At 34.8% G+C, this 27611-nt stretch overlaps 4 protein-coding genes across 9 annotated transcripts; 1 reads left to right on the forward strand and 3 right to left on the reverse strand.

Annotated features, from left to right (window-relative positions):
* Positions 1-824: 824 nt before the first annotated feature.
* On the reverse strand, positions 825-6182 carry LOC132636750 (uncharacterized). Of its 5 annotated transcripts, none has more exons than XM_060353766.1 (4): positions 6027-6181; positions 3839-4009; positions 1441-2507; positions 825-1133 (listed from the first exon to the last, which is right to left on the reverse strand). In XM_060353766.1, exon 3 carries the CDS (start codon positions 2496-2498, stop codon positions 1497-1499), a length of 1002 nt encoding a protein of 333 aa, XP_060209749.1. In that variant the 5' UTR covers positions 2499-2507; positions 3839-4009; positions 6027-6181; the 3' UTR covers positions 825-1133; positions 1441-1496. The 5 variants fall into 5 exon arrangements, with proteins under 5 accessions (XP_060209749.1, XP_060209746.1, XP_060209748.1 ...); XM_060353763.1 differs by having other exon boundaries at positions 1441-2523; XM_060353765.1 differs by having other exon boundaries at positions 1441-2523; positions 3839-4022; positions 6027-6169.
* A 7418-nt stretch (positions 6183-13600) lies between these two features.
* On the reverse strand, positions 13601-18113 carry LOC132636751 (uncharacterized). Of its 2 annotated transcripts, XM_060353770.1 has the most exons (7): positions 17774-17908; positions 16567-16663; positions 15884-16051; positions 15291-15537; positions 14823-14972; positions 14426-14700; positions 13601-14024 (listed from the first exon to the last, which is right to left on the reverse strand). In XM_060353770.1, exons 3-7 carry the CDS (start codon positions 16016-16018, stop codon positions 13860-13862), a joined length of 972 nt encoding a protein of 323 aa, XP_060209753.1. In that variant the 5' UTR covers positions 16019-16051; positions 16567-16663; positions 17774-17908; the 3' UTR covers positions 13601-13859. The 2 variants fall into 2 exon arrangements, with proteins under 2 accessions (XP_060209753.1, XP_060209752.1); XM_060353769.1 differs by lacking the exon at positions 16567-16663 and having other exon boundaries at positions 17774-18113.
* A 2081-nt stretch (positions 18114-20194) lies between these two features.
* On the forward strand, positions 20195-20857 carry LOC132637963 (uncharacterized). The gene is made up of 2 exons (XM_060354969.1): positions 20195-20355; positions 20515-20857. Exons 1-2 carry the CDS (start codon positions 20195-20197, stop codon positions 20855-20857), a joined length of 504 nt encoding a protein of 167 aa, XP_060210952.1.
* A 1031-nt stretch (positions 20858-21888) lies between these two features.
* Positions 21889-24752, reverse strand: LOC132638763 (uncharacterized). The gene is made up of 2 exons (XM_060355539.1): positions 24611-24752; positions 21889-24295 (listed from the first exon to the last, which is right to left on the reverse strand). The coding sequence occupies exon 2, from the start codon at positions 23969-23971 to the stop codon at positions 22856-22858; it is 1116 nt and encodes a 371-aa protein (XP_060211522.1). The 5' UTR covers positions 23972-24295; positions 24611-24752; the 3' UTR covers positions 21889-22855.
* Positions 24753-27611: the final 2859 nt, after the last annotated feature.

Below are 27611 nucleotides of genomic sequence, written 5' to 3' on the forward strand. Positions count from 1 at the left end.
GGCAATGGATGCACTTGCTACGTTTTGGCTTGTCGAAAATTAATCAGACGGCATCATTTCGGGCCATCGAGCTACTTTATAAGATACAGAACCAAAATGTCAACTATTGTGCACTACTAGAAAATCTCTATTTTTCCACTGAAAAATGATCAAGGGCTATTTTTCACTGAATGTCGGTAGGAAAAATAAAATATAGCTGGATTATCGCATGGAAAATTAAAAAAATTCTCAGCGTTTCAATGGAAATCTGCTTCCCACCATGCATTTTCCCAACGAGCTAGTTCAGTGAAAATGAGGTGGAAAAATCATATTTTGTAGCACAAATTTTCCACTGATGTTTGTAAGAGTGTTGCACCACACAAACCAACTAGTGGTGACACGGTTTCTCCTTCAATTGAGGAAACAATTCCCTATTCCTATCGATTGAGTAGCCCAAGCTACGCCGAGATATACCATGAATCGTGGAAACAATGGGTCAGAACCCAACTCGTCCTTGTATAATGCTCTAGGCTCTCGGCTGAAAATAATGGTAACTGAGGCCTGTCGTTTCTGTTTCCCTACTGTTATTATCAAGCTTGATAAGGGCATACAACAATTCTGAAGATGCATGATGTAGGATTTACATTAATCTAATCTTCAACTGTTCTTCTTCATGCTTTGTTCTCAAGCTACATAATTCGCATAAATCTGCACGTGAACTTACTGATGGACAATGATAAAACTGAGATTGCTTCATATTCTCGACACTTGCATGTCAAATTTCTTGAAGAGCCATGAAATGAACAGCTAAAAACAAAGTGAATATTCCCTTCATGCTGTTGTGGTTAAAGCTAAATAATGAAACACAATATTTTAATTGCAGTATTAGGTTTATTTATAAGACTAGAAGCAGAACTAGCAATTGCTTTCCAACTTTATCAATACAAGCACAGATAGATTAAAAAGCATTTGCAGCGCACACAGGCTGAGATGAGATTCATCAAGAAACACATGTATACAAGTTACACAACTAACCAAACAAAATCCTCCATTTCCACTCTTCCAGCCCTTCAAATCGAAGAATCAATTGCCCGGATCAATTCCCCAGCCTCAGCACATGTCTTGGAACACAAGGTTCCTTCCACCTTCCCCGCCTGAAAATGATCACCAAAAAACCACTCAAATTGTTGAAATTTCCCAAATGAAAAGGTATACAAGGAGAAATGAATTATAAACTATAAGGAAAACTTAATTGTGTGTCTCACACAACTACCATGAGTTGTATGAGTCTTTTTATGTGTCAAAAAAATGTGGATCCAAATCTTACGCTTTTGGATCCATAATTTTGGGTCCATAATTTTGGGTCTACTTTTTGCGACACAAAATAAAGCCTCCTCACACAAACTAATGTCAATTGCGAGAGTCACATAATAAAAGAGTTCTAACTATATTCTTTACTACCTATAGCGATAACATCCCAGAGGATAGCAAGCAAACATATGTTTGCAAGGCCAGCATTAATTTTCTGGTGTTGGTTGTCGACGCATTCTGCGCCTCAAGGGACCAGACCCACCATCAGAGTGTTCATTATCATCATCTCTAGAATCAATTTCCCCATCATAAGTCTCGCCCCAAAGTCTCCTTGAAGGTCGTCTCCTCCCAGTTGCCTGAGCCCGGGTTCTTGAAGAGCCTGACCAGCTACTACTTCGAGAATTACTTCTAGGTTGGAGAATCCGAACAAAGAGAAAAACAGTCAACAAACCACCTTCGTCGAAGGTTAAACTGGTACTTTCACTACCCTCTTCTCCAACAGATGACTGCAATGTACTGAGCAGATCTCCTAAATCTCTCTGCCTTTCCAGCCTCCTCCAACTACGCTGCCTCTCAGGGTCCGCTTCAGTAGGTCGTACAAGTGGATGGTCCTGCCTAGCATGCTTACGGAGATCAGTATATGTTCCAGTGAACTCGCATGTCTCACTAGAGCAGCTTCTTAATTTAGCATTCATGTAACGACGGGCTGAGTCAACGACAATCCAATCGTTTATCTGACCACGACAGAGAGGGCACAGCATCTTCTTTATTTCATGATTCTCGCAAGGCAAAGCCCCACCTAGGGATATCGAACCACCTTCAGTTCTCTCAACTGTTGGCAGTTCAGACAAAGCTTCTGAAATTGCTGCGCTGGTTTCCGTAATAGAAGCTGACGCTGGGATCTCAACTGATGCTGAAGCTTCTTCAAATGACTTTTTGAACTGATCAAAACAATTTGAATGCCTATAACTTGTGTCACACATAAAAGGACGGCAGCCCTTCTCATGAGAGGCGCACAAAAGGAGAATAGCATTATGAGGATGTTCCATACACACTGGGCATCGAGCATCTTCCCAGTCTTTCACATTTTCCTCGTTTTCCAAAGGGTTTTTGGACAACGATTGCCTTGAGTGACTTGAGCTACAAGAGTAAGGAGAAGCTCTGCTCCTATCAAAAGAAACAGACCTATCTCTTCTCTCCTTAGGCATGTTTAGTTTCTATAAGAATATATAACTGTCAAATGACAAAAAAATTATGTAAGCAGTGCTGAAATAAAATCCATGCAGAAGTTCACAAAAGACCAACAGATACAATAACATGTGCATCCAAGCTACAAGTTGAGAAATGAATTTTAATAAAGGATAAAGGCATACGACACATATAACTGCCAGCTCTTTTGTAGAAATGAGCATCAGTTCAGATAGAAGACTGAACAACTAGAGCATGACAACAACCCAAACTAAGCCAGAACCAAAACTTACCGTAACAGGCTAAAAAAGTATGACCACCAACTTTAAAAAAAAAACAATCAAAAAGACATAACAATCAACAATCAGCTAAGCATGAAATCCCAAATTAGATGGGAACTAGTGAATCCCATGTATAAGGTCCTCTTTATTCGGGTCCATTCACACCAATACTAGTAAATATTTTTTTTTTAAAAAAGTTACTAGTAAATAAGTTTTTAAAAGAGCAATATCGGCTTTCTAGACCTAAGGTTCTCTATTTCTCATAGCTTACCCAATGCTGAGATACAATCTCTAACAAGACCAAAACAACCTCATTCAGACAACAAGCAAGTACCAGATCTAATGTACGTACAACAGCAACTAAACCTTAGACACAACTAGTAGCTATTGCCTGTTGTTTTCTTACATTATTTTCCACTCTTAACTAAGTCTGCATTCAGTGATCATACATCTTTCAATCTGTCATTTTAGGTTCAATCATACGTCTCTTTTCAGAACATCCCCAATCATCGCAGTGTCACACATACCGAACCAGTACACATAAAGATATACATATAATATGAACATATTATTTTACGCAATGCTCTCTCATTTTATCATCTTTGTGCACTATTTACATCCTCTATCTGATGAGATCATTCCTAATCCTGTTTAATCTCAGTTCAATCATATACCCGTAAAGTATTTGGCGAAAAATTTAATAAAGGAAGTGAACCTTATAGACTCCGGTTCCCAAAATGAATACAAGAAAACTGCTGGACTGCACATCTTTAGTATTCAACACTAAAGTGAATATCTCAATATCATCATTGTGTACATTGCCACATAGTCATCATTGTGTACATTGCCACATAGATCAAAAATCAAACTCGAAGTTTGCAAAACAGGGAAAACAAAAAGAACAAGAGAAGCCAGCACTTTCAAGATGAAAAGGCTTTATTAGCCAAATAAATTCATCTCCTTCTGAATTTATCCAAATCCATGAACAACCAAGTTGAGCACCTAATCCAAATAAACTGGTTGGAACTTCAACTAGAATACCCATCAGGCATTGTTTACCAAAAAAGATATATACCCACCTATCTCTTCGGCATAATACTCCAAGGTCACTTAATCTGTTAGAACAGAAGAGCCTGATGGAAAACACGATGCTATGTTTTCACAAGCATCGGCCCAGACCAAAGGGAGAGCATCCATCCTCACATGTAGCTCACCATAAGCAAAATCCGAAGCTCTAGAACATATTGAGGCTGCAAAACCCAACTGAAAATTCTAAATCAATCTTTATCTTTTCATACTGATACTGATCCATTTGAGAAAATTATGATGTATATTAATTTGCACACCAGAAGTTTATTTCTTCTTCCTCAAAATATCTGAAGAAAAAGTTCAAAACTTGTTATGTTACTTCTGTCAAATACAACCTGAAGATGCCAAGCTACTGTTCTCAAACCAATCTCTTGTACCAACTCACTAATCTACCAACAGTTGCACAGATGATAAAGTAAATATAAGCAAACCAACAAGATTAATCCACCAGGAAACAACCCATACCAACCGACATTCACACAACATAGGCTATCGTTAAACCTTTCAGTAATATTATTCGTGTAATTAGCCTTCAACTTAAAACCCGCGACTATAAGCAAAGATCAGATCAAAAGAAATGTAATCAACAATCTATTAGCACTTCTCACTTTCCGAGTCTAACAAGCTCACGATTTATCAAAAGACTCCAGCTCGAAATATTAGCTCAAACACTTATTCTGAAAAAATAACCCCTTATTCGACTTCAAATGCAATCCAGTTTTAATTTTTTAGAAAATAAACGCTAAAACAACCATAATCCCCGATAAACTTCAACTCAAATTTGCCTTCAAATGCCAAACCAAGCTCCACTTTAATGAATAAAATCAAACACTTATCCGATTTAAAAGCCCTATTTTTTACTTCAAATTTAAAATCCAAATATCTCAACAAATTCTAAAAACAATCGAAACTTACATCTAAAACCAACCACTTCTCCAGTTCTCCGATTAAAAAGGCCTAATATCCACGTCACACACAAAACCAAATCGAATTTTGAGAATAAACACCAAAACAACCGAACCCCACCTCTAAAATCGCAATTTAACAACAAAGATATGATCAGAAAGCAGTTTAAGGCTATACATAACTGAAATGACCAGAGAAAAAGACCTAATTTTGACATCAAACACAAAACTCAAATCAAAACTTGTAAACAGACACTTAAACAAACAAAACCCACACCAAAGATCGCGTTTTAAACAACAAAGATACAATCAAAAGCAGTTTAAGGCAAAGAATCACTAAAATGACCTAATTTTGACGTCAAAAAAACCCAAATCAAATTTCACGAATAAACACCAAACCAACCAAACCCACATCCAAAATCCCATTTTAAACAACAAAGATACAATCAAAAGCAGTATAAGACTATACATAAACTGAAATGAACAGATCAAAATAACACAACTTTGGGGCAACATAATCAGGTTTAATCTTCCATAATCACTTCACCAGAAGTATACAGATTATAAAAGGCCTAATTTTGAGACCAAACACCTATCCAATTATTCGATTATAAAGGCCTAATTTTGACGTTAAACACAAAACGCAAAACAAATTTTGTACAAAAACATCAAAACAACCAAAACCCAAGTTTATACATAAACTGAACTGAACAGATCAAAATAACACAACTTTGGGGCAGCAAAATTAGGTTTAATCTTCCATAAACACTTTACTAGAAGTTTACAGATTATAAAAGCCCAATTTTCAAACCAAGCATCTATCCGATTAAAAAGGCCTAATTTTCACATCAAACCCAAATCAAATTTTTTGATTAAACACCAAATCAACGAAAACAACCAAAACCCACATCTAAAATCCCAGTTTAAACAACAAAGATACAACCAAAGCAGTATAAGTTTATACATAAACTAAAATGAAATGAACAGATCAAAATAACACAACTTTGGGTCAGCAACATTAGGTTTAATCTTCCATAAACACTTTTAACGAAAGTTTACAGATTATAAAGGATCCAATTATAAAGGACTAATTTTCACGTCAAAACAAAATCAAATAAACTAAAACAACCAAAACCCACATCTAAAATCTCGTTTTACACAACAAATATACAATCTTTAAGCAAAAAAAATTAAAAAAATCATTAAAATGAACAGATCAAATAATACAACTTTGGGGCAACAAAATTAGATTAATCATCCATAAACACTTTACCAGATGTTTATTAAAACCGATCTGAACAACAGCTAAACAAAATCTTCTTTTTTGATGAACAATTTTTTTTCGAAACCCTAGTGTTTAGCTGAGTTGAGAAGCTGCTCTTTTGACTCTTTTGATGAGAATGAAAGACTCAAAAATTTTGGGGGTAAAGGTGGTATTTATATAAAATGTTAGGGACTTGATGACGTGGATGCTGACGTGGATGAGTAATGTTCGCTCAAATGAATATTTTGAAATTGTTTTAATAGTGTGGTTTTTTTGATTAATAATTAAGTCGGCGCCGTTCTGTTCCTTGTTCTGGCGTTCTGAGCGAGTAAGGGCACGCGCCTGGTGTGTGATTATTCGGATTTTTTTATACTATATATTATTATCCCAAGATTATAGTGCTGAACTAATTTATCCCATCTACGAAGTGAAATAAAATAATTTCAAGGTTAATTGAATACAGTGGCGGAGCCACTGCCCGGCAAGTGTGTTCAATCGAACACCCTTCGTCGAAAAAATATATCGTGTAGATATGTAAATTATTACGTATTACAGACGTGTATTACATATTGAACACCCTTAATATATAGATTATATGAATTCGAACACCCTTGATAAAATTTCTAGCTTCGCCACTGATGGGATAAGGTGGATATCCCATCTTTAAGTTTGAGCTTCATTTTATAATTTATTTGGTAGAAGGTATGATACAAAATTAATCTCAAAATAGTGTTGAATATCCTGCCTTATACCGTGTACCAAATTACCCCTAAGTAAGGATTATAACACCTTTAGTCCTTCAATTATCAATATGAATTATAATTTTTGTCATTGTGATGTTTCGCTAAATATATCTATCCTTTAATTAATTGAAATGTATGCCCTTTAGTCATTTTATTATGCTTTTTAGTCATTTTATGTAGAAAGTATGTAATATTTGTGCTATTTTAAAAATTATATTGACGTCATATATGAAGTAATATATATAAGTATATTATAATACTCCATATGAGTATAAGTAGCAACACACGCTGGGTGCGTGATTCCGCGAATCTTTTTTTGTATTATAAATAAGGGAAGAGGCTCATCCATGCTGTCCTAATCTACTTACACGTGTACACAAACAAATGTAGAAAGTTTGTTATATTAACGACATATATGAAGTAACAATACGAGTTTACCATAAAAAATACAAGTAATACATGAATAATTTAGCAGAAGACAAAAATACTTTGGTATCTATGTAAATATTCACTTCAATTAATGTGTTTAATCATAATATCACAAGAACCAAAATAAAAATTTATCAATAACTGAAGGACCAAAATGCAATTAACCATATAAATAATTACTCTCCCCCTTTCATTTGCATGTCTTAGCATAAAACTTTAAAAATAAATAGCAATTTTTACATAGTGTAATCTTACGTTAAAGGTATAATGTATCGAAATATTCTTCGAATTATATGTGAGATACTGAAATTGAAAAGTATTTTAATTAAGATAATAACATTTTTTTTCAAACAAATAAAAAAGGAAGCTAAGATACAAAATAATGTATACGATGAATGACTACATTAATGGACCATGAATTTACTACTATAAACTCATGCTTCGTCGTCAATCATCTTTAAAAAAAATATATAAGGTGGGCCTCATACAAAAAACACCAAACAATATATATATTAAAAAAAAAAAAAGTTGACCCCACCATCTCCAAACTCATGTAAAAAAAAAAAAGTGGCCCCCATATTAAAAAAATCAAACAATGTCAAAAAAAAAAAAAAAACGTGCACCCCATATTAAAAAATCATACCCCCATTAGGTCAATAATGGTGGATTCATTGTCACATGCGTATCAACCCATTAGTGGAGCAATGAAATTATCGTACAGTAAAAAACATGGACCCCATATTATTACTTTTCTTCAAAATGTTAAGTAGTCAAACCATACAATTTCTTTTCTTTTCTTATATTAGCCTGAGATTTAATCTAGTTATTTAACTGTTGTATTTGCTATTCCGCCATGTCATTTATTTGTTATGTTTACTAAATAAATATACTTAAAATATTTATATTTTAAAATAAGATAGAATTTAATTACTTTTTTATTTTTATTCTTACTCTAATAAATGTAAAAAGAGATTAATGTCGTAAAAGAAAAAATAATATTAAATGGAGATCAAATAATGATTAAGGTAAATTAGTCAAATTCTAATTCTAATTGACGTTTCCTTAAAAAACCGTGCAAAAGACAACATGACAAGTAAAATGAGCTAAACCAAGAATATTTACCAAAAATTAAAAAATAGTAGTTCTTCGTTTAAATAGAAAATCAAATTTCTACTTTATTTCGTTTTAAACATGTAAAATTAATTTAATAATTTGAATTAGAATTATCCAAATCAAAATTTGATACAAAATAATAATTATTGTTTATGTCCAATCTACATACATAAACAACAGAATATTTTACACCTTTAAATTAATCGAATTAAAATTCGAAGTATCAACTGATGCTTAAATATTGCTATTGTTTTATCTCAAAGAGAGGAAAATAGTTTCCTTTTAAACAAGTTTTCTCTTTTAAAAAGTATTAATAAATTTTTGCAAACTTTGTATTCGTAGCAAACACTAATATAATAAAATTTTGGATACGAAGCACAAACTACAATGTTATATTTATCGTGTTTTGAACATAGTGTGTGTGTGTATATATATATATATATGTGTGTGTGTGTGCGCGCATAAAAACAGTGTCAACTTATGTATGTTTATTAGTAATATAATATATATATTTTCACTACCCAAATACAACTACATACACATAGATACACTATAATCAAAAGTGTTAGGCCCGTGCGTAGCACGGCCATACGCCGTCTAGTCTAATAAGAAGATTCACAAAAATGCAAGAATAGTACATGTAAACTTTGGACTTGACCTAAAGTAAATTTTGGACTACATTTGCTACTATGCGACAAAGTTTTTTTACGTTAAAGGGATCGGGCAATTCGCAGAATTGCCCTTCTTTTGGGGTGGTCTTTAAATTTTGCCTCTCATATTTGCGGTCTTTAAATTTTGCCCCTCATATTTGTGGTCTTTAAGTTTTTCCCTTAGCTTGGATACCTGAGGTTCTGGGTTCGAACCCCCGCTCAGACATAAAATAAAAAAATAATTTCACAAGGTAGGGCTGGAGGGAGTGTATGCTGGATCCGGCATAAAGTCCTTAAGGAAAAACTAAAGTTATGCCGGAGGGGGCATAACTTTTCCTCAAGGCATAATTTAGTTATGCCTTATGAGGCAAAACTTTTCCTTAAGGAACTATGCCATATGGGGCAGACTTTTAATTAAGGCATAACCAAAAGTATGCCTCATAAGGTAGAACTTTTCCTTAAGGCAAACTTTTAGTTATGCCTTAAGGAAAAGTTCCGTCTTATGGGGCATACTTTTAGTTATATTTTATGGGGCACACTTTTAGTTAAGGCATAACTAAAAGTATGCCCCATAAGACGTAACTTTTCCTTAAGGCATAATTAAAAGTTTGCCTTGAAAAGTAAAGAAAAAAAAAATATATGTCTCAAGACAAAGTCCGCCCCCTCCGGCATAACTTTAGTTTTTCCTTAAGGATTGTATGCCGGATCCGACATAAAGTCCTTAAGGAAAAACTAAAGTTATGCCGGAGGGAGCATAGCTTTTCCTCAAGGCATAGGTTAGTTATGCCTTATGGGGCAAAACTTTTCCTTAAGGAACTATGCCTTATGGGACAGACTTTTAATTAAGGCATAACCAAAAGTATGCCTCATAAGGCACAACTTTTCCTTAAGGCAAACTTTTAGTTATGCCTTAAGGAAAAGTTCCGCCTTATGGGGCATACTTTTAGTTATATTTTATGGGGCACACTTTTAATTAAGGCATAACTAAAAGTATGCCCCATAAGGCGGAACTTTTTCTTAAGGCATAATTAAAAGTTTGCCTTGAAAAGTAAAAAAATAATAATAATATATATATGTCTCAAGGCAAAGTCTGCCCCCTCCGGCATAACTTTAGTTTTTCCTTAAGAATTGTATGCCGGATCCGGCATATACTCCCCCCAGCCCTACCTTGCGAAATTATTTTTTTATTTTATGCCTGAGCGGGGGTTCGAATTCAAAACTTCAGGTATCCAAGCAAAGGGCAAAACTTAAAGAACACAAATATGAGGGGCAAAATTTAAAGACCACCCCAAAAGAAGGGCAATCCGTGCAAAAAAATGAAAGGGATTCAACAATATATAACTACTCTTTTTGCACAATGTAATTTTCTTATCCTCAAATTTAATGGGTACCTATTGTAACGTTTGAATTCCTCCAAAAGTTTTATTTTCTTTTCTCCTCTTCTTCCATAATAGTAATTATTTGGCAATCACTTCCCCAAAAGAAAGAAATTTCCTACTTTGTTCTATGTGGTAACAAGATGACCTAAAAGTCACTTGTGTCAGTGTATAATTCTAATTCATAGTACCTACCCCCTTCTGAATGATGACACTTTATTTTCTGAAAAATTCTAATTCATAATACCTGCCCCCTTCTCATTTTTGTTTTTAATAAATATTTCTTTAGTAGAAATAGAAGTTTTGCTCTTTTCTTCTTTCTTTAATTTCATTCCTTACAGTTCCTTTTCTTCTATTTTTTCGTTCTTTTTGTTATCTTTTCTTTTTCTTCATTTTTCTTTGACAAAAAATTGTGAATTTTGTTTCATATTTTTAAGTCAAAATTCTGTGGAGTACAATTTTCATTGTATGTAGAACAGATTATTTTGGGTTGTGCTTTCTCCAAAATCTCTTTTAGAGCAACAGGTGGCGAGGAAAGACTCATTTTGTTTTTAGCTTTGAGCCTTATTCGAGTTTTTCAATTAAATCAATTGTTCCCTCTCGTGGCGGAGTCAGAATTTTCACCAAGAGAATTCAAAATATGAAAACGTAAACACACAGAGAAGTCAAAGGGGGTTCAAGGTCTATTTTTTTTTTGTTCAAGGTCTATTATCTATACATAAAAAATAATTTTAACCGTGTATAAACAGTGTAACTTTCCGCCGAACGGGATTCGAACCCCTTGGCCCTTCCTCCCCGCCCCTGGCTCCCTCTGTCCAAATTAATGGGATTCACTCCCTTTTTTAAGTTATCTAAAAAAGAAATATACTTTTCCCTTTCTTGAAAATTATTTAATTTTAACATCCTGTTTACACTTAATAAAACGATTTGTTGCGCACTTAACTTTGCATCTATTTAGACTACTTATCAAAAGTATTTTATAATCATAAAATTTTATGTCCCATCAAACACTATCATATATAATAAAACGTAGGGAGTAATTATCTGTTTTGGGTATCTATACAAGAGTTCTCTTTCACTTTTTGTCAAATTTCAGAAAAAACTGTCTTTTATTCACATGGTCAGCAAATATGGACCCCTGATTCACCTGGTCGATCAAACTGGTAGGAAAGTTAAATAAGAGAGACACGAGGAAACATACATCATTGTGACAACTTTTGTTGACCAACGAAGTGAAAAGGCAAAACTGCCCCGAAATTTTATCACATTTTTCTCTGAGGTATCTAAACTGAGGGTGTACTTATTGAGTATCTAAACCAATACAAATTTGATCTCATTGGATATTTTTTTTACAATAATCAGTAAAATTAAGAGAGTGTATTACACTCTCCATGACGTGACAATTTTATCAAGTGAAAACGTGACACGTGATGGTGGGGTCTATCATAATAATTAAAAAATAAATTATACCCCCAAATTTTCATCTCCTTGCCCCCCCCCCCCAACTGGCCGCCACACCACCACTGGCCGCCGCACCACCACCCCAACCGCCGGCCCCCACCACACCAATAATTTATTTCCCTTTTCTTCTCTTATTTAGGTCTATCAATGTCTTTACAAGACCCATCAACCTTTAAAGTTCCTGCTAAATATAAGTTAACCAACGAAAGGTGAGATAAAAAAAAGAGTCATAGTAATGGTGAATCCCCACTTTTTTTCGGTGAATAAGATGATAATGCTACTTTTCAGATCTAAAAATGACAAAGAAAATGGTGGTAAAAAATAACATCTAATTCACAAATTAGTTTTATATAAATAATTAAAAGAAATGAATTGTTATAATGAAGAAGAAGAAGAGAAAAAAAAAAAAAAAAAAAAAAAAGGAAGAACAAGAAGAAGAGGACGTACAGTTGAGGAGAAGAAGAAGAGAAAAAAAAAATGGGAAGAACAAGAAGAAGAGGAGAACGTACACAACATTTTGGGCGAAAGGGAAGGGGTGGGGTGGGGTCAGGGGACAGATGGGCGGGGCGTGGGGGGCAGGTGGGTTAATTTTTATTTATTTATCTATCAAATTTTATTTAAAAGAAATAAAATTTTAATCAAGAAAAAAAAAGGGCTGTCCACGCGCCCAACAAAAAGTGGACTCAATTGCTGCGCCACGTAGGTGCCACATAGGCAAAAGGTATCTAATAGGATTGAATTTGGACTGGTTTAGGTACCCAATAGGTACAATCCTCGGTTTAGGTACCCCAGAGGAAAATGTGACAAAGTTTAGGGGACTATCTATGACCTTTGCCAAGTGAAAAACAAGCAACCACACGAAGTAATGAATGAGCCATCCCAAATGAGCATTACTCGTGTCAACGGACGTCCGTCAGAAATGTTCAAGATTTAACACATATGAATAATTCAGTGAGCGAAGCATCTCGTGTTCATGCAGGGTTCGAGAGAGAGCAACACTCCAAAAGAGTGTAATATAGGCAACATTACTAAAGTGAGCATCAATAATGATTCCACAGCTCGAACTCGTGATCTAATGGTCATACAGAGACAACATTTCCGTTACTTCAAGACTACCCTTCATATGTATAAAAAGTAATATTTGATCTATATACACAATACATTTTTTCAACAAATGTCATTCAACTAACCACTTTTAGCCGGTAGCTCCGCCCCTGATTACACGGATACTACATGGTAACATCTCTCATACTATCATTTTTCTTGCGTGAGTTTCGTCGACATCAATTGACATCATCTCTACAAGTGGTGTAAGTGCATAAACACTCATTACTTTTTTAAAAGGCAGTGTTGCTGGTATGGCTGTAAACAACCATCTAAATTAACTAATGTTAGTACACTTAAGCAGTCCGAATAGTTATATAAAAGGCATCGCTCTCACAACGTAAAGAAAAGGCAGGAAAAAGATAAAAGGGAATCAAGAAAAAAAAAAAAAGGAATTTCAGAATAAGAGAAGAACAGAATGAATGAAAATAGCTTACAATTAGGGAGACCAAGTACTACTCCTACTACATATAGTTCAGTAGAAGCATAACACAAGTACACAACGCAGAACAGAAGGAGAGGTGAAATCGCATGCATATGAAAGTACATTCGTTCATGCATAAGATAGGTGATCAAAACGGGAACATCTATCTAGTCTAAGGAAATAGACATAGCATATGACATGATAATGGTTCTGATAAAACAGTTACAAATACCAAATAGCCAAAGAAGACGAAAGCAAAACATAAGGGACAAGGGAGATCACGACAAAGTAAAGGAACACACCAGAGACAGGACCCGTGAGCTCGCAGGAGAGAACAAAAATTACAAGCAGATTCAAATACATAAAGATGAAAGAAAGTTTCTTCAAGATAAAAAACTTTATCAATAACATTGACTCAACAGGAATCACCAGGGGAAAAAAAAAAGATATGTGATGTCTTTCTGAAAGGTATGTGATATCTTAAAAACTAAAAATCTCACTTGAAAAAAGAGAAGGGGGAAAGACTGAATGGTAGACGAAAATCAGCCTCTCCTTCCCCTACCTCTTCCCCTTCCCCTTCCTCTACCTCTTCCCCTTCCTCTTCCTCTAAATCCTGTTGTTCCATGAGCTCCAACATCATCTCTTTCAAATGTGAACATGCTCATTCTAATATTCTCTGCCGCTGTTGTTGTACCTTCTTGTTGTTCCTGAAAAATTGGAACAAGAACTATATCAAATGGCACTTCCAAGCAAGCTCTGATGAAATTTGTCATTATAACTCTATCTGAGCTGTAAGACCTTATTGTTCACATGGATTTTGGAGACATTGTTACCAATCATAGAGGCAAGAGGAATTTTACAACATGTTTTTTGCTTCGACTGGTCCACCCCAAGCAATCATATTCTCAGAAATTCTAAATCCGATTATAATTGAAGAAATATAAGCTGTACGTCTGTATTGTATTTAGTTATAAGTAGTTTATTGATAATTCTCGGTTCCTTTCATAGCTTAAAGGGTGTATGTAGAAACCGCATTATGAATTTGAAAGGGTGAAAAGACAGGTTAGATGCCACTACCATTTGAATATTGAAAACCATATTTACTTACGTGAAAATCTTCAAAATCCAATTGCTGTTGCAGCTGCCTTGCAAGATCCTCATCTTGGCTAACATCAGGAAGATAATGTGTTGCAGAAAGATTAGCACCAGTTTTTCTCCTTTCCCATTCCTCTAGGGTAAGAAGGTGTGACTCATCTTCCTCTCTTCCCCTTCCTCTGTGTCTTTGCCCTCTAGAATGATAACCACCACGAGGAGGAGGCTGACTCATTTTCTGCAGTAGTTTTTGCGCAGCTGCTTGGTTTTGAACAGGGACAGCCTCGGCCACTGTCAGACAAAGATATAAAGGTCAGGATGAACACGCTTTAATGATGAAAATTACTTCAATAAATAGTGAAAATAAAGCTTTGGTATTTCCATTAGACAACAATTTGACAAGTAAGTTACACCTTCTTTTGGCCTTGATTCAGAGGTGCTTGGTTTTTCTTCATTTCTTTCAATATGAGCAGGTGGCTTCGGTTCGTTACCCGTCCTCTCTGTCCTTGAATCATTGTTCTGGAATCTATGCATTGGACTAGCTGTGGAACTTTGAGCTTTTTCTGCATAAGTGAGACATGCTCCTTTACCAAATGACAGAGAAACATTTTCACACCACAGGAGTACTGAGTAGAGATATATTTGCTTCGTAATATTGGAGGAAAAATGAACACCAGTTAAATAACTGCAACATCCATACTTGAAGAAAGCCAAGGTTCCAAACCCACCCTCCCCACGAACAAAAAACATTCATTGCCTTGTGTGGATCAACTAATAAGAGGTATCATTTAAAGATGGTATGTTAAAAATCTAAATTCAGGATAACAGGATAACAGGAGGGCAAATATATATTGTCAAATCAAAAGTATCACGCCTCTGACCAGAATATCTCTTATGCTGAGGGAGGTGTTTGTGCAAAGCTCCAATCTGCAACTTTTCAAATGGTGGTGGACCAGCAGTTCCATCCTCATGTGCTACTTTCAAGGTTGAACGGGAGAAACCTGAATATTTTTTGTTCATCTGCCATTCCTCATAAAGAGAACTAACAGCACCTCCTAAAATAGTAATCATTTTGGCATTTAAACACACAATACCACTGTGAACTGTAGCTTTGTTTTCCAAGTGCACCTGAAAAGCATAATATAGTCAGAAAAGGAATCACTGCTAAGTTGTTCAGCATATCGTAATATACTACCAACAAACAAGTCAGTCATGAACTGGAAATTTCATCACCGGCAATTAGATCTAAATTTCACCCATTAGCTGGTCGCCTCTGACAAGTGACAAGCTTTAAAATGTCTATATTACATGAGTCAAGAATTACTTGATTTAAGAATATATCCTTGTAAAAATGATTAAAATAACAACAAAAGAGAGAGATATTCTCGGTAAACCACAAGCCAATAGGATGTATATGAGATATAAACCATCTACTATGATTTTTTTATGAAAACGTCATAGAGAACGAGAATACCTTAGTGCCAGGAACAACATCATCAGGAATTGATGGTATATGAGAGTATTCTACAGCAGTTATTTCAGAGTGACCATCAGTGAGCTTTAATCTAAGTAGACGCCGATTGCTAGAACTTCCAGAACTCTCAGCCATATTACTTCGGGATATATCTCTGACAGAAGATATCTGCTCAAGACCATGTACAATAGGGAGACAGAAGAAGGAAAGAAGCTCAGAGCAGCACAAAATTTTAAAACGCTTACTTAAAGGAGGACAAAAGGCAAAACCAAGTACGGGCTATGGCATAGGAGCGGGGTTTACCCTGTGCGCACCCAAAGGGTAGCGGCTGTGGGTTCCCTTGTCATTAAAAAAAAAAAGAAAAAAAAAAGGCAAAATCAATAAGAAAGTCTGGACAGAAATTCTAGTTAGTATCAAAGTCGCATGCATTAAAGCTAATTAACTGGTTTTCTAAAATTTATAAAAAATACATCGAAATTGAGAGAGATAACGATGTTAAAAGGAAAAAAGCTTAAATATATGATACTGGTAGAGTAAATTAACGCACATCTTGTAAGTCATGACTAATGGGTAATTATGATTCATATGACATGACTATCAGTTTTGGCTTTTGTCTACAACAATGATTTCGGACACATACTAATATATTTCAAATAGAATGAATAACAACACTGTACCCATACCTAGCTCTCATTGACAGATCTCCAAAAATTTAGAAAGTGGGTGCAGTATATCACAATAGCACGTCTCTGCGAGAATGGGTGTGGATTGTAATAAAACCTGTTTTGATATGCATATATAGCCCCATGAAATGCATTGTCTCTACAAAATTTCAAGCATGACAACATTGTGTCTTTCAGTGTTACATCACAGACAACTTCACAAAATTCTGGCAAGATAGATTGGCAAAGTCATCACATCAAGCGAGTGTTGATGTGGGCTAAACCCCATTAAGCCAATACTTTATAGCACAAAACCAGAGTTGAGGAGTTCTCCTATCAATGTTGAGGAAATTTTTGGCATACTGTACCAAAAAATGCAACTATATGTTCTTGCAGAAACAGAATTCAAAATTCAGTTTTGTGTGACCTTCATAGCAATAAGCAATTCAGTTCTCTCACGGAGTCCTATTCACAAACTTCTCTTATGAAAAAAATAAACACTTCGAGAAACTTTTAGCCAACACGGAACAACAACCATTTGATTTCCTTACCATTAACAACAACAACATACTCAGTGTAATCCCACAAGTGGGGTCGTCTTGGGAGGACGCTGTACCCAACCTTACCCCTATCTTGTGAAGGTAGAGAGGCTGTTTCAGATAGACCATTAGTTCAAGTAAAGCATATCTAAATCAAATATGGAAAGGAAATACAGTAGTGGAAAAGCCATGCTAAACATAAAGGAGAAGAGAAGAGTAGCAACAACAAAAGGAAACAATAAAATCGAACAATAAGATAGTAAGAGAGTAATAGTACCAACACTGATAAGGGGAATACTAAAACGACGCTCGACTAACTACTAACCTTTTACCCTAATCCTCGACGTCAATATCCTTGAATCTAGGGTCACCTCTCCCACATACTTCTTCGTTTTGACTTAAATTATTTCTAAATATAGAAATATATTATTCTTTTTGGATACTCCCTCTATCCCAATTTATGTGATATACTTTCCTTTTTAGTTTATCCCAAAAAAAAACATTTCTATATTTAGAAATAAGGGATAATTTCAATAATATACAATCCAGCACAAAATATTACATCCACGTAGCCATATTTTTAATTTACATCCGCATAGTCAACTTTATTTGTGCAACAGTGTTTATACACACGATATACAACATTATACAGTTACTGTAAACAATGTATAAAGAGAAAGGATAATTACTTGAAGGATTTTAGGGCCTTGAAGATGAGACGATTTACGGAGGATCGAAAATTCGGGCAACGATTTCCCACCGATGGATCTTAAGTCCATGTTTAAAAGCTCTGATTCGATTGAATCAACGGTGTATGATGATGATGACAACAATTGAGCTTCAATGAGTGAATTTACAATATTGGTATCGCGAAAACACCAGCCTTTAGTGTTTAAGGTTTGAAGCAAATTGTTTGCTGAGGAAGAGCAAGAGGAAGAGGAATTTGGGTTTGACATTTTAGGCGCCTATTAGGTGTTGGATGTTTTAACTGAAAGAAAGTAGTGTTTTGAAAGGAGTGAGGGGTTTATGTAACAAGATAAAAATAAAAGAGAACTTCCAAAATAAATAAAGGGCAAGGTGCAAATATGCAGCTCAACTTTGCGATTTAAAGTAGATATATTTCATTAAAAAAATAGTGTATATATACCTTTGCCATAACAAAATGGTGCAAAACCCTTGTCCTTATACAAATTGTGCAAATATACCCTTTTCGCTAATGAGATTTAAAAAATAAATCATTTAGTTTATTTTTTAAATTAAAAAAGTGTCTTGTGGCTTTAAAAAACAGTCTACCCATTTTTTTTGAGTAGACATATTTTTCTAACGCCACATGATAAATTTTTTTCTGGTGGGTTGGGTCTGATTCGTTTTAAAAAATATCTTCGTGGCTTTAAAAAAAAAATAAGTCTACTAATTTTTTTAAATGAACCAGACCCGACTCACCAAAAAAAAATTATCATGTGGCTTTAGAAAAAAATGTCTACTAAAAAATGAGTAGTTTTTTTTTTAAAGCCACGTGATATATTTTAAAATAAAAAATAAACTAGGATTGTTAAAAAAAAATTCCGTTAGCAAAAAGAGTATAATTGCACCATTTTATAACAACAGGGGTATATTTACATCACTTTTATAACAGATATATCTGATCTAAATCGCAAAGTTAAGGGATATATTTGCACATTTTCCCATAAATAAAAGCAAAGATAGAACAAACGAAGAACTAAATTTTAAAGTCATTTCAAAATCACATGTAAACTAAAATATTTAGTCCGTCCGTTCTATTTTATGTGACTTAATTGAAATTTCGAGATTCAACCAAATATTTTTTTGACCGACATTTATTTATATATTTTTAAAAATATTTTACGTGATTAATTATTGTGATTTATAGTATTTTTAAAGTAGTTTCCCAATATATAAATATTATTTCGAAAAACTTAAAGCTTTCATGTTCGACTCGCGATAAGTTTGAATTTCGAAAATCCAATTGTGCCACAGGGAGTAGTTTATGAATATATAAATTATTTTTCAAAAAAAACTAAAAAATTGAATCTCCAAATTCACAATCAAAATAAACGGTGTATGATGATGATGATTACGACGATAATTGAGCTGCAATGAGTGAACTTACGAGATTGGTGTCGAGGAAACACCAGCCTTTGGTGTTTAGTGTTTGAAGCAAATTGTTTGATGAGGAAGATGAAGAGGAATGTGGGTTCTCCATTTTAGGTGCGTATTAAGTGTTTGATGTTTTAACTCAGAGAAACTCAAGGGAGTGAGAGGGGTTTTAACAAAATAAAAATGAAAGGGAACTTTCAAACTAAATAGAAGGAAAGATAGAACAAAGAATTAAATTTTAAAGTCATTTCACAATCACATATAAACTACTACTATATTACTAAAAAAATATCATTCCTACATTTTTGCTTGGGCAAGCGCACAAATAGCCAGATTTAGGACTCCTATTTAAAGAATAGTCGAAATTTATAAAATTTAACTATTTCATAATCAAGAGAAAAAGGCCCAAAATCATACAATATCTTTGACTTTAGACCCAAATCATACACTATCTTTCACCTGGAGCACTAATAGTCCTTTTTGTTTAATAAAGTGGTGCACTTTTAGTCATAACCCTAACCACCCTTACTTTTTTAACGGATGCCTCCTTACGTGCATATCACACTTCCCTGCTAAAATATTTCTCTACAAACGAATCGATGTTCTCTTTCTTCTCTTCGTCCATTCTCTCCCGATTTGCATAACTTCATTCACATATTCGTGAGACCAACTAGAAAATCAGGTGGGTCAAGTTTGTTTTGTTGAAGAATGACAATAAAATGCGATCTTGTACATGAAATTTTAGCAATGGAGTTTTGAAGAAAGCATTTGAATTCATTCTACATGGATGAGAAAGACCCCAAGGTCATGGAAAAGTGATCTAAATAAAGACCCCAACAACAGTATGATTATATTCCCATGCCTGAAAATCATTGTTTTGCTAATGGGACATTACCACCTGCAGTAGTTTTTTAGTTGCTACTGCACTTCACCTGTAGTAGCCAAGTGAAGTGCCCACATTGGCTAAGCCTTCACTGAGCATTGATTATTTCATGACTCGCTTTTCGTTTGGGGATGAAGAATTTATAGAAGAAGAGGAAAAGGAATTTGTGAATGACGTATCCGAGTCGATTCTTGATGATGAAGAAATTACAGAAGAAGAAGAGTTTGAAGTTGACATATCTGAGAATTCGGAAACAAGAACAAGAACATAGTTTGCTCCTAGTGTGGATATTGATCCGCAACAGCCGCCTCATATTCCAAGTGGAACAATAGATGAAGTGTAGCCTACACGAGCTAGGGTGCCTCGAATGCGTGTCATTAATAACTACGTTCATCACACAATTCAACTCCCATAATCGATTTTTGATAGTGATACGTATGGCTATGGTGATGAAGAAGATGAAGAAATAAATGAAGAGGAGGAGGAAGAGAACTATAATGAGTTGGTGGATCATCAAGACATGTCTGAATACTTGGAAACAAGAACATATTATTATGATCTTGTTATGGATATAGATGTTAATGAAGGTGATCCAAATGTTGATAATGAGGAACAAGAAATATGTGCTATTTGTTTACTTGAATATAAAGATGAAAACACCATTGGCACACTACAATGTGGCGATAAATTTCATGCTGGATGCATCAAGAAGTGGTTACAGAGGAAAAAATCATGTCCTTTTTGTAGAGCTTCAGTTTTGCCCCTACATTAGTCTTAATCTTAAGAATTCAATTAGATTAATGGTTAGCATTATTATTTTTGTCATGATCATTGTAATCATAATTCTTGTGTGAATTATAGCTTCTTGTAATGTGAATACTGGTCATATACAGTTAAGCATTGACATAAAAAAATTGATACTGAAATAAGAGGATTCAACAACATTTTGTTTCATTTCAAAAGCAGTTTACAACCCTAAAAAAATTAGTAAAACAACAGCTAATGTCAAATTTCAGCACCATTCACAAAAATCAGCAAAGAACATGAGTCATTTTTCAGCAAAAACAGCAGCAAAAAACCAGCAAAACAGCTGTGAAAAACCACCAAAACAACATTCTAATTGTAGTCATAAACAGCAGCCAAATTCCAGCTTAAACAACATGCAAATTGCTATTATTTTCAGCAAAAACAGCAGGTAAATTCCAGCAAAAACAGTAGCCAAAATCAACATCCAAATTGTTGTCATTTTCAGCAAAAACAGCATGTAAATTACAGCAAAAAATAGTAGCCAAACTCCGGGAAAAACAACATCTAAATTGCCATCATCTTCATAAAAAACAACAGCCAAACCAACAAACACAGCAGCTAAACAATTCCCGCGCGAGCAGCAAGCAATTCCTGTACCAACTTAATAAATTAGCAAAAACAACAGCAAACTTTCATCACCTGCAATACACCAGAAAAACACCATATACTCGCTAGAAAATAATCATAATGACACAAAAATATACATAAAGAATGAGCCGCTTTTACCTAAAAAACTGTTATAGCTTCAAAAAGTAGGTCCACTTTGTTGTGTACATTGAGAATTTTCCCAAACAAAATCTGGTCCAATTTCTACTTCGGCATATCCCATTTGTTCCTGTTCTACTACTCCTTGTACAACTTCATCCTGTCCTCTTCTAACTTGAAAAAGAATAACAAATCATTTTTATGCTAGTTTAGGATTATTAAATAAAAACCAAATGCTATTATAACAATCGATATTACATGTAGTTTCGGCCGAAATGAAGAGTAGTTTCTGGTGGCACAACATTATATTTGCAAGTCCTTGTATTGTGGCTAGGTTTGTGACATGTACTACAATCTAGAGATTTTTGCTTTCGTTTCATCTTTGTTCGACTAGCTCCAACTTCATCTTGTTCCTTTCTTCTCACTTTTTGTTTTCTTCCTCTCTTATTATCTTTTATAATCCTTGGAGGCAGAGGAGGAACTTTACTTGACTTAGGCCACATTTGTGGTCCATTCATTGGAAGAACTGAATTTTCATAAATTCTTCTATATGTTTCCACCTTGTAACAATCATGAACATAGTCAAGAATGTTATCCTTTTTAGCCCAAATTGCTGCAATAGCATGCTTGCAAGGGATCCCAGTGAGACTCCATTTTCTACAACTGCAAGATTTATTCTCCAAGTCAACTGCCCAATTGTTCGTAATTGTAGCTCCTAAAATTTCATAGCTCTAGTGATTAGATTTTCTAGGGATATATTCAGCAGCTACAATCTGATTGTTGTGTAATATATCCTTGATCCTAGGACAAACATCACCCGATTTCCATTTATGTGCTTTTTCCCTATTAGCTTGCATTCTAGCCATGAGTAGATAGCGCACTTTCTCCAAAAGTGTCACAATTGGCTTATCTCGAGCATCAAGTATCATTCTATTAAACACTTCACACACATTATTAGTAAGATGTCACACTTATCATCTGAAGAGAAATGCGACCTAGACCATTCGCTAGGTTCTTTGTCATTTAACCAAGTAGCAGCATCAAGATCTAACTTTGAAATATTTTTCATGCAATCATCAAATTTTCTCACAGTACAAGACTTTGCAGCAGCCCAAAGTGCCTTTTTTAATGTGGAACCGCCAAAGCCAGCCTTTTTAAAATTGTTATGAAGGTGTCTCACACAAAAGCTATGGCTCACATGAGGCAAAACATCATTAAAAGCTTCAATAAGACCTTTTTGTTTGTCTGACATAAAGGTCTAACCAATCTCATGTATATACAAATCAGCAGCTAAATGATTCAAAAACCAGGCCCATGTCTCTTTGCTTTCCTTTTCTACAATTGCGTAGGCAACAGGAAATATATTGTTGTTACCATCGATGCCAACTGCAGATAACAACTGAGTCCCATACATTGGACCCTTCAACCAACATCCATCCACACCTACAATTTTTCTACAACCCGCTCTAAAGCCAAGCTTACAAGCAGTAAAATAAGTATATATTCTCTGAAATCTCTGTGGCTCATTGGGGACCTCATTATCAGTGAGCTTCATGTAAATCGTGCTGCCTGGATTTGTTCTATCAATTTCATTGCAATAGTCCCACATCATTTTATATTGATCTTTAATATCACCGTCAATTAATGCAATCGCTTTCATCTTAGCTCGTTTAGCTTGAGATAACGTCACATGAGCTTTTAGTTCAACACTTACCCTATCCCTGAATTCCGCCACTCTCCAATTCCTGTTTGATCCAACTTCTTTGAAGTACTTTCTTGCAATGAAAGATGAAGTGATCGTTCTATTTTCATGATGCCACTCCTTACAAGTATGTGTAGGATCGTATGTTCTAATCTGGAAAGCCTTATCTCTTTGCATTATAGAAGCCTTGATTTTCCATTTGCATTCTGGATGGTGTATGCACATTGCCTCCATTCTTATACTATCATTCCTGTCCCATCGGATATACTTTCCATTCTTAATCTCATGAGTTTCTACAGCATTTTTAAAGTCCTTTGTCTCAAAGACATATTCTAGACCTAATACTGGGTTATCTCCATCGGTCTTTGGATTGTACTGAGGAAAGTTGAAACTTTCAGTTTCAGAATCACTATCCAAACTCTCCGTGTCTTCAGAATCAACACAATCAGAATCCCCCTCTATATCAACCATCTTTCTCTTTATTTCAGCACTAAGGAGCTCTCTCTCTTCCAGATAGCTTTGATTCCTCTTCCCATGTGTATCAACTAGAACATCATCAGCTAAATCAGCTTCCGAGTCACTAAAATCATCACATGATGAATTTTCACACAAAGTCTGTTGTTTGTCATTTTCTCCAATATTTGATTGATTTACTGAATCCACTTTGTCCATTTGAAAGTAAGAATCCAAATGTTCAAAGTATATTTCAAGCACATTGTCCTTTTGGATGTTTTTGCCAACTGTGTAGGCTTCAAAATCTGTAGAGATCAACTTCCATCAATTACGAGGCCTTCCAAACCTATGCCAAAAAGTTATCGAATCATTTGCGTAACCACATATCTCTGCCATCTTCTTGAATTCAACAAGATTCAATTCTTCCGTGTTTACATAGTTAATGTAATCCATGTTTCCTCCAACGTAATGCTTATCTGGTGTACGCTTCATAATTCCCCCGTGATAAATTCACAGTGACAAGCGAAGACTCGGTTATTGAATCTGAAATTTCAAATAGTAAATTTCATAAGGTGTTGTTGCAGACAAAAATAATACGTATTGGTTGTTTTTTGAAAACAAACTGACGTGATTAACTAAAAGCTAAACGTTAACAATATTAAAAACTAACAGACTAAACTACTTTGCCAGAGAAAAAGATGCCAAAAAAATCAACAAATTTCGAAAAATTATTTCATCAAAATAAATAATACAAAAACGTGTTCTGCTATGTTGTGCCTTAAATTTAGATGAGAAACACAATACTCAAATTCTAACCCAAAAAGATTCTACAACCTTAAAATAGAGAAAAATTCTCACCATAGAAAGAAGGTGATTGTGTATCACTGTTGCGCCTTAAGAACATTATTACTTCCTGATAATTGTTTGTTGCTATAGATACGATTCAGATTTGATATGCGTTTGTTGTTCCAATCTCAACTTTTGGCTTCAATAGGGCTGAGTGTTATGCTCTTTCGAAGAAAGGAAGACAGAGAGACAGAGCATATACTTTTGGTGGGAAAATAGTCTAAGTTTGGAGGGAAGTGTGATATGCACGTGAGGAGGCATCCGTTAAAAAAGCAACGGTGGTTAGGGTTATGACTAAAAGTGCACCACTTTATTAAACAAAAAGGACTATTAGTGCTCCAGGTGAAAGATAGTGTATGATTTGGGTCTAAAGCCAAAGATATTGTATGATTTTGGGCCTTTTCTCTCATAATCAACTTTACACTCGCGAAATTGAAGTTGAGAATCATTTGTTTGAAGTTTTAAACTTCATACACATGAGTCTGAAGTTGGGAACTACCAAACCTAGCTAACTTCAAACTAAAATATATGAAATTGGCATATTGAATGTGCAATTGAAACTTCGATCCCAAATATCTAAAGCCGGGTTAATAGGATTAAATGATACGAATGAGGACCAACAAGAGCAACGTGGCTTTGTGGTCGTTAACGGGAACACATCATCCTCCACACTCGATTAGCTAATTAAAGTCAAAGCAGTTAGCTTCTTTTGAATGGTCAGCAATAGAATCGTCAGTTCTTCAAACATTTGGATCGAAAGCAAATTCTCGACACTTCAGAGCATAATAAATTCCCTTGCTTTTGGGCAATTTCTCTTTGAGCCCGACCACTCTTTTAATCTACTATTGAGAAATGGGAATTCCAAGTGGTATAGTCCATCAGAACCATCAATCTTAAGATTAACTTGTCAGAAGAACAAATGACATAAACTACTAAGGCACGTGAAATGAAACATACGGAGTACACTTATTTCTCTCACTGTAAGTGTTCCCTTACTGTTGGACATCACAAAAATACACGAAAATTCTTCAGAGCTTAGGCATGTCAAGGACACTATCTTTAAGGATCATATTTCATCGGTAAAGGTATATTCCCCAATAAGCTCTTCGAGTAATGGTGGAACCAAAAATTTCATTAAGGGGATTCAACTTGTATAAAAATATACTATATCAAACTTGTGTTTCAAAGTCAACGAAATTCAACCCTTGTATATTATCATACATTTTATTATTTTTGACGTGTAATATAGTATATGTATAGTAAGTAATTTTATTGAGCAAGAGACTTCCAGTATAAAGTAATAGGAGCAGAAACAGCAAATTAAAGAATTAATTAAAAGTAGAAACATAACGGATCAAATGGCAGGTGTGGCAACATTAGTCGATACCTAGCTATAGACTTGCAAAATACACAAGTATTGTGCAAACGATCTTTTTGTACAAGCACCTTAGAGAGAGGGAGAGAGAGAGAGGGGTGGGTGGGTGGGGTGTGTGGCATCTTCACCACTTGTGATTCTACTTTCAACAGTGAACGATGGAGAATAATCATTAACACCCCATATATATATATATATTATGACATGTAAAGTGAATTCCAATGTGGCAGCCACAAAAGTATAGCTCAATGCAGCCAAGCTTATGGCTCTGCACATTCTTCAGGTCACATAACACACTTCCTAACGTGTCCAAACGAGTCTACACTTGGCTCTTTCCTTTATATAAGCTGAGTGCAGACCATTCTTCACATATCATACACAGCACAAAATTACCATTCATCATATCCTATCAAAGATATACAACACCCAAAATCTTATATTTCAATATTTCTATAAGAGATAAAATGTCTGGCATTTTTAAGATTATTGGATTCCAGAAGAGAAGGTCATGTTCAGAGGGAGATGATGATGGCGACAATGGATATGATTATGCTCCAGCAACATGCTTAGAAGGAGACGGGGATGACAATGACGCAGACTTTGGCTATTCTCCTGCAGCATCCTTGGAAGGAGATGACGATGATGGAGATTATGACTATGCTCCTGCTGCATGAATTCGTTCATTGAAGTTCTTGATTTTGACAGATTTAGGATAGAGGCAGTGTGTTCGATCGGACACTATGTTTAATTAATTCAGACCTGAGGAAGTACTTAAGATCTTGGTTTTAGTTAATCCTAGTCATTTTATTTATTTATTTAGGACTATCTAGTCTTATATGTTAGCTGAGACCATTTGCTTTAGAGGTCTCATCAAGGAATTAGGGACTTTGAGACATCGCGCTAGCTTATTAATTAGATGTACCTTTTTTTTTAACATTTGAAGAACTTGTATATGGCAGAGCACTGATGTGATTGTAGTCGAACATAAAGAGATTATATATATAGTCTCACATACTGATGGATGATGTGATCACAATCATATTCCATAAATGGTGACATGATTATTACAATCAGCGAACTATATGTAAAATAGCTGTGTCTATTCCAAATTAGGAAAGAAATTCCATGTCTCGCATTCGGACTTCAAATTTTGCGAAAAGAATTTAAAATAAAGAAGTAACACTTGAATAAATCAAGGGATGCAACATCTAATATATCTTCATGAAAAAAAAAAGGGTTAACATACATATATAATTTTCAGCGAAATATGTTTGGATGAACTCCTTATGCCCCTAGCTCCGCCTCAACCTGCATTAACTGATAAATTTGCCAAGCAATGGTTCCACGCTTTATTGACACCTTCTTTAGAATATTCATGGTTTCTTCCAAGGCTTATGTGCTCGTGATTGCGGCAACTGCACATATAGCCGATCTTGGGACCCCTATTAAAGGTATAGTCGCAATGTATAAATTTTTGTATGTTTTACTTCAGAATCAACTTGCAACATATGCGACCGGAGTTGCAGTCAAAATTTGCATTTAAAGTTACAAATTTTCCCTAAAAATATACTTTTATTATTTAATTATGTCTTTAACAAACTTGAGCAACATCATAAGATGCTGTAAGAATAAATATAT

This window comes from Lycium barbarum, chromosome 4 (assembly GCF_019175385.1).
Source record: "Lycium barbarum isolate Lr01 chromosome 4, ASM1917538v2, whole genome shotgun sequence".
Lineage (NCBI taxonomy): Eukaryota > Viridiplantae > Streptophyta > Magnoliopsida > Solanales > Solanaceae > Lycium > Lycium barbarum.

What these genes read in the sequence shown, in the direction of transcription:
- LOC132636750 (XM_060353764.1), bottom strand. Translation starts at nt 2,498, where the DNA reads ATGCCTAAGGAGAGAAGAGATAGGTCTGTTTCTTTTGATAGGAGCAGA.
- LOC132636751 (XM_060353769.1), bottom strand. Translation starts at nt 18,040, where the DNA reads ATGTCAAACCCAAATTCCTCTTCCTCTTGCTCTTCCTCAGCAAACAAT. An exon ending in TCAGCATAAGAGATATTCTG is followed by an intron (nt 14,973 to 15,290) that starts GTCAGAGGCGTG and finishes TCACTTATGCAG; the next exon opens with AAAAAGCTCAAAGTTCCACA. An exon ending in TGGATTTTGAAGATTTTCAC is followed by an intron (nt 14,025 to 14,425) that starts GTAAGTAAATAT and finishes CCAATTTTTCAG; the next exon opens with GAACAACAAGAAGGTACAAC.
- LOC132637963 (XM_060354969.1), top strand. Translation starts at nt 20,195, where the DNA reads ATGACTCGCTTTTCGTTTGGGGATGAAGAATTTATAGAAGAAGAGGAA. An exon ending in GAAACAAGAACAAGAACATA is followed by an intron (nt 20,356 to 20,514) that starts GTTTGCTCCTAG and finishes GATTTTTGATAG; the next exon opens with TGATACGTATGGCTATGGTG.
- LOC132638763 (XM_060355539.1), bottom strand. Translation starts at nt 23,971, where the DNA reads ATGGACAAAGTGGATTCAGTAAATCAATCAAATATTGGAGAAAATGAC.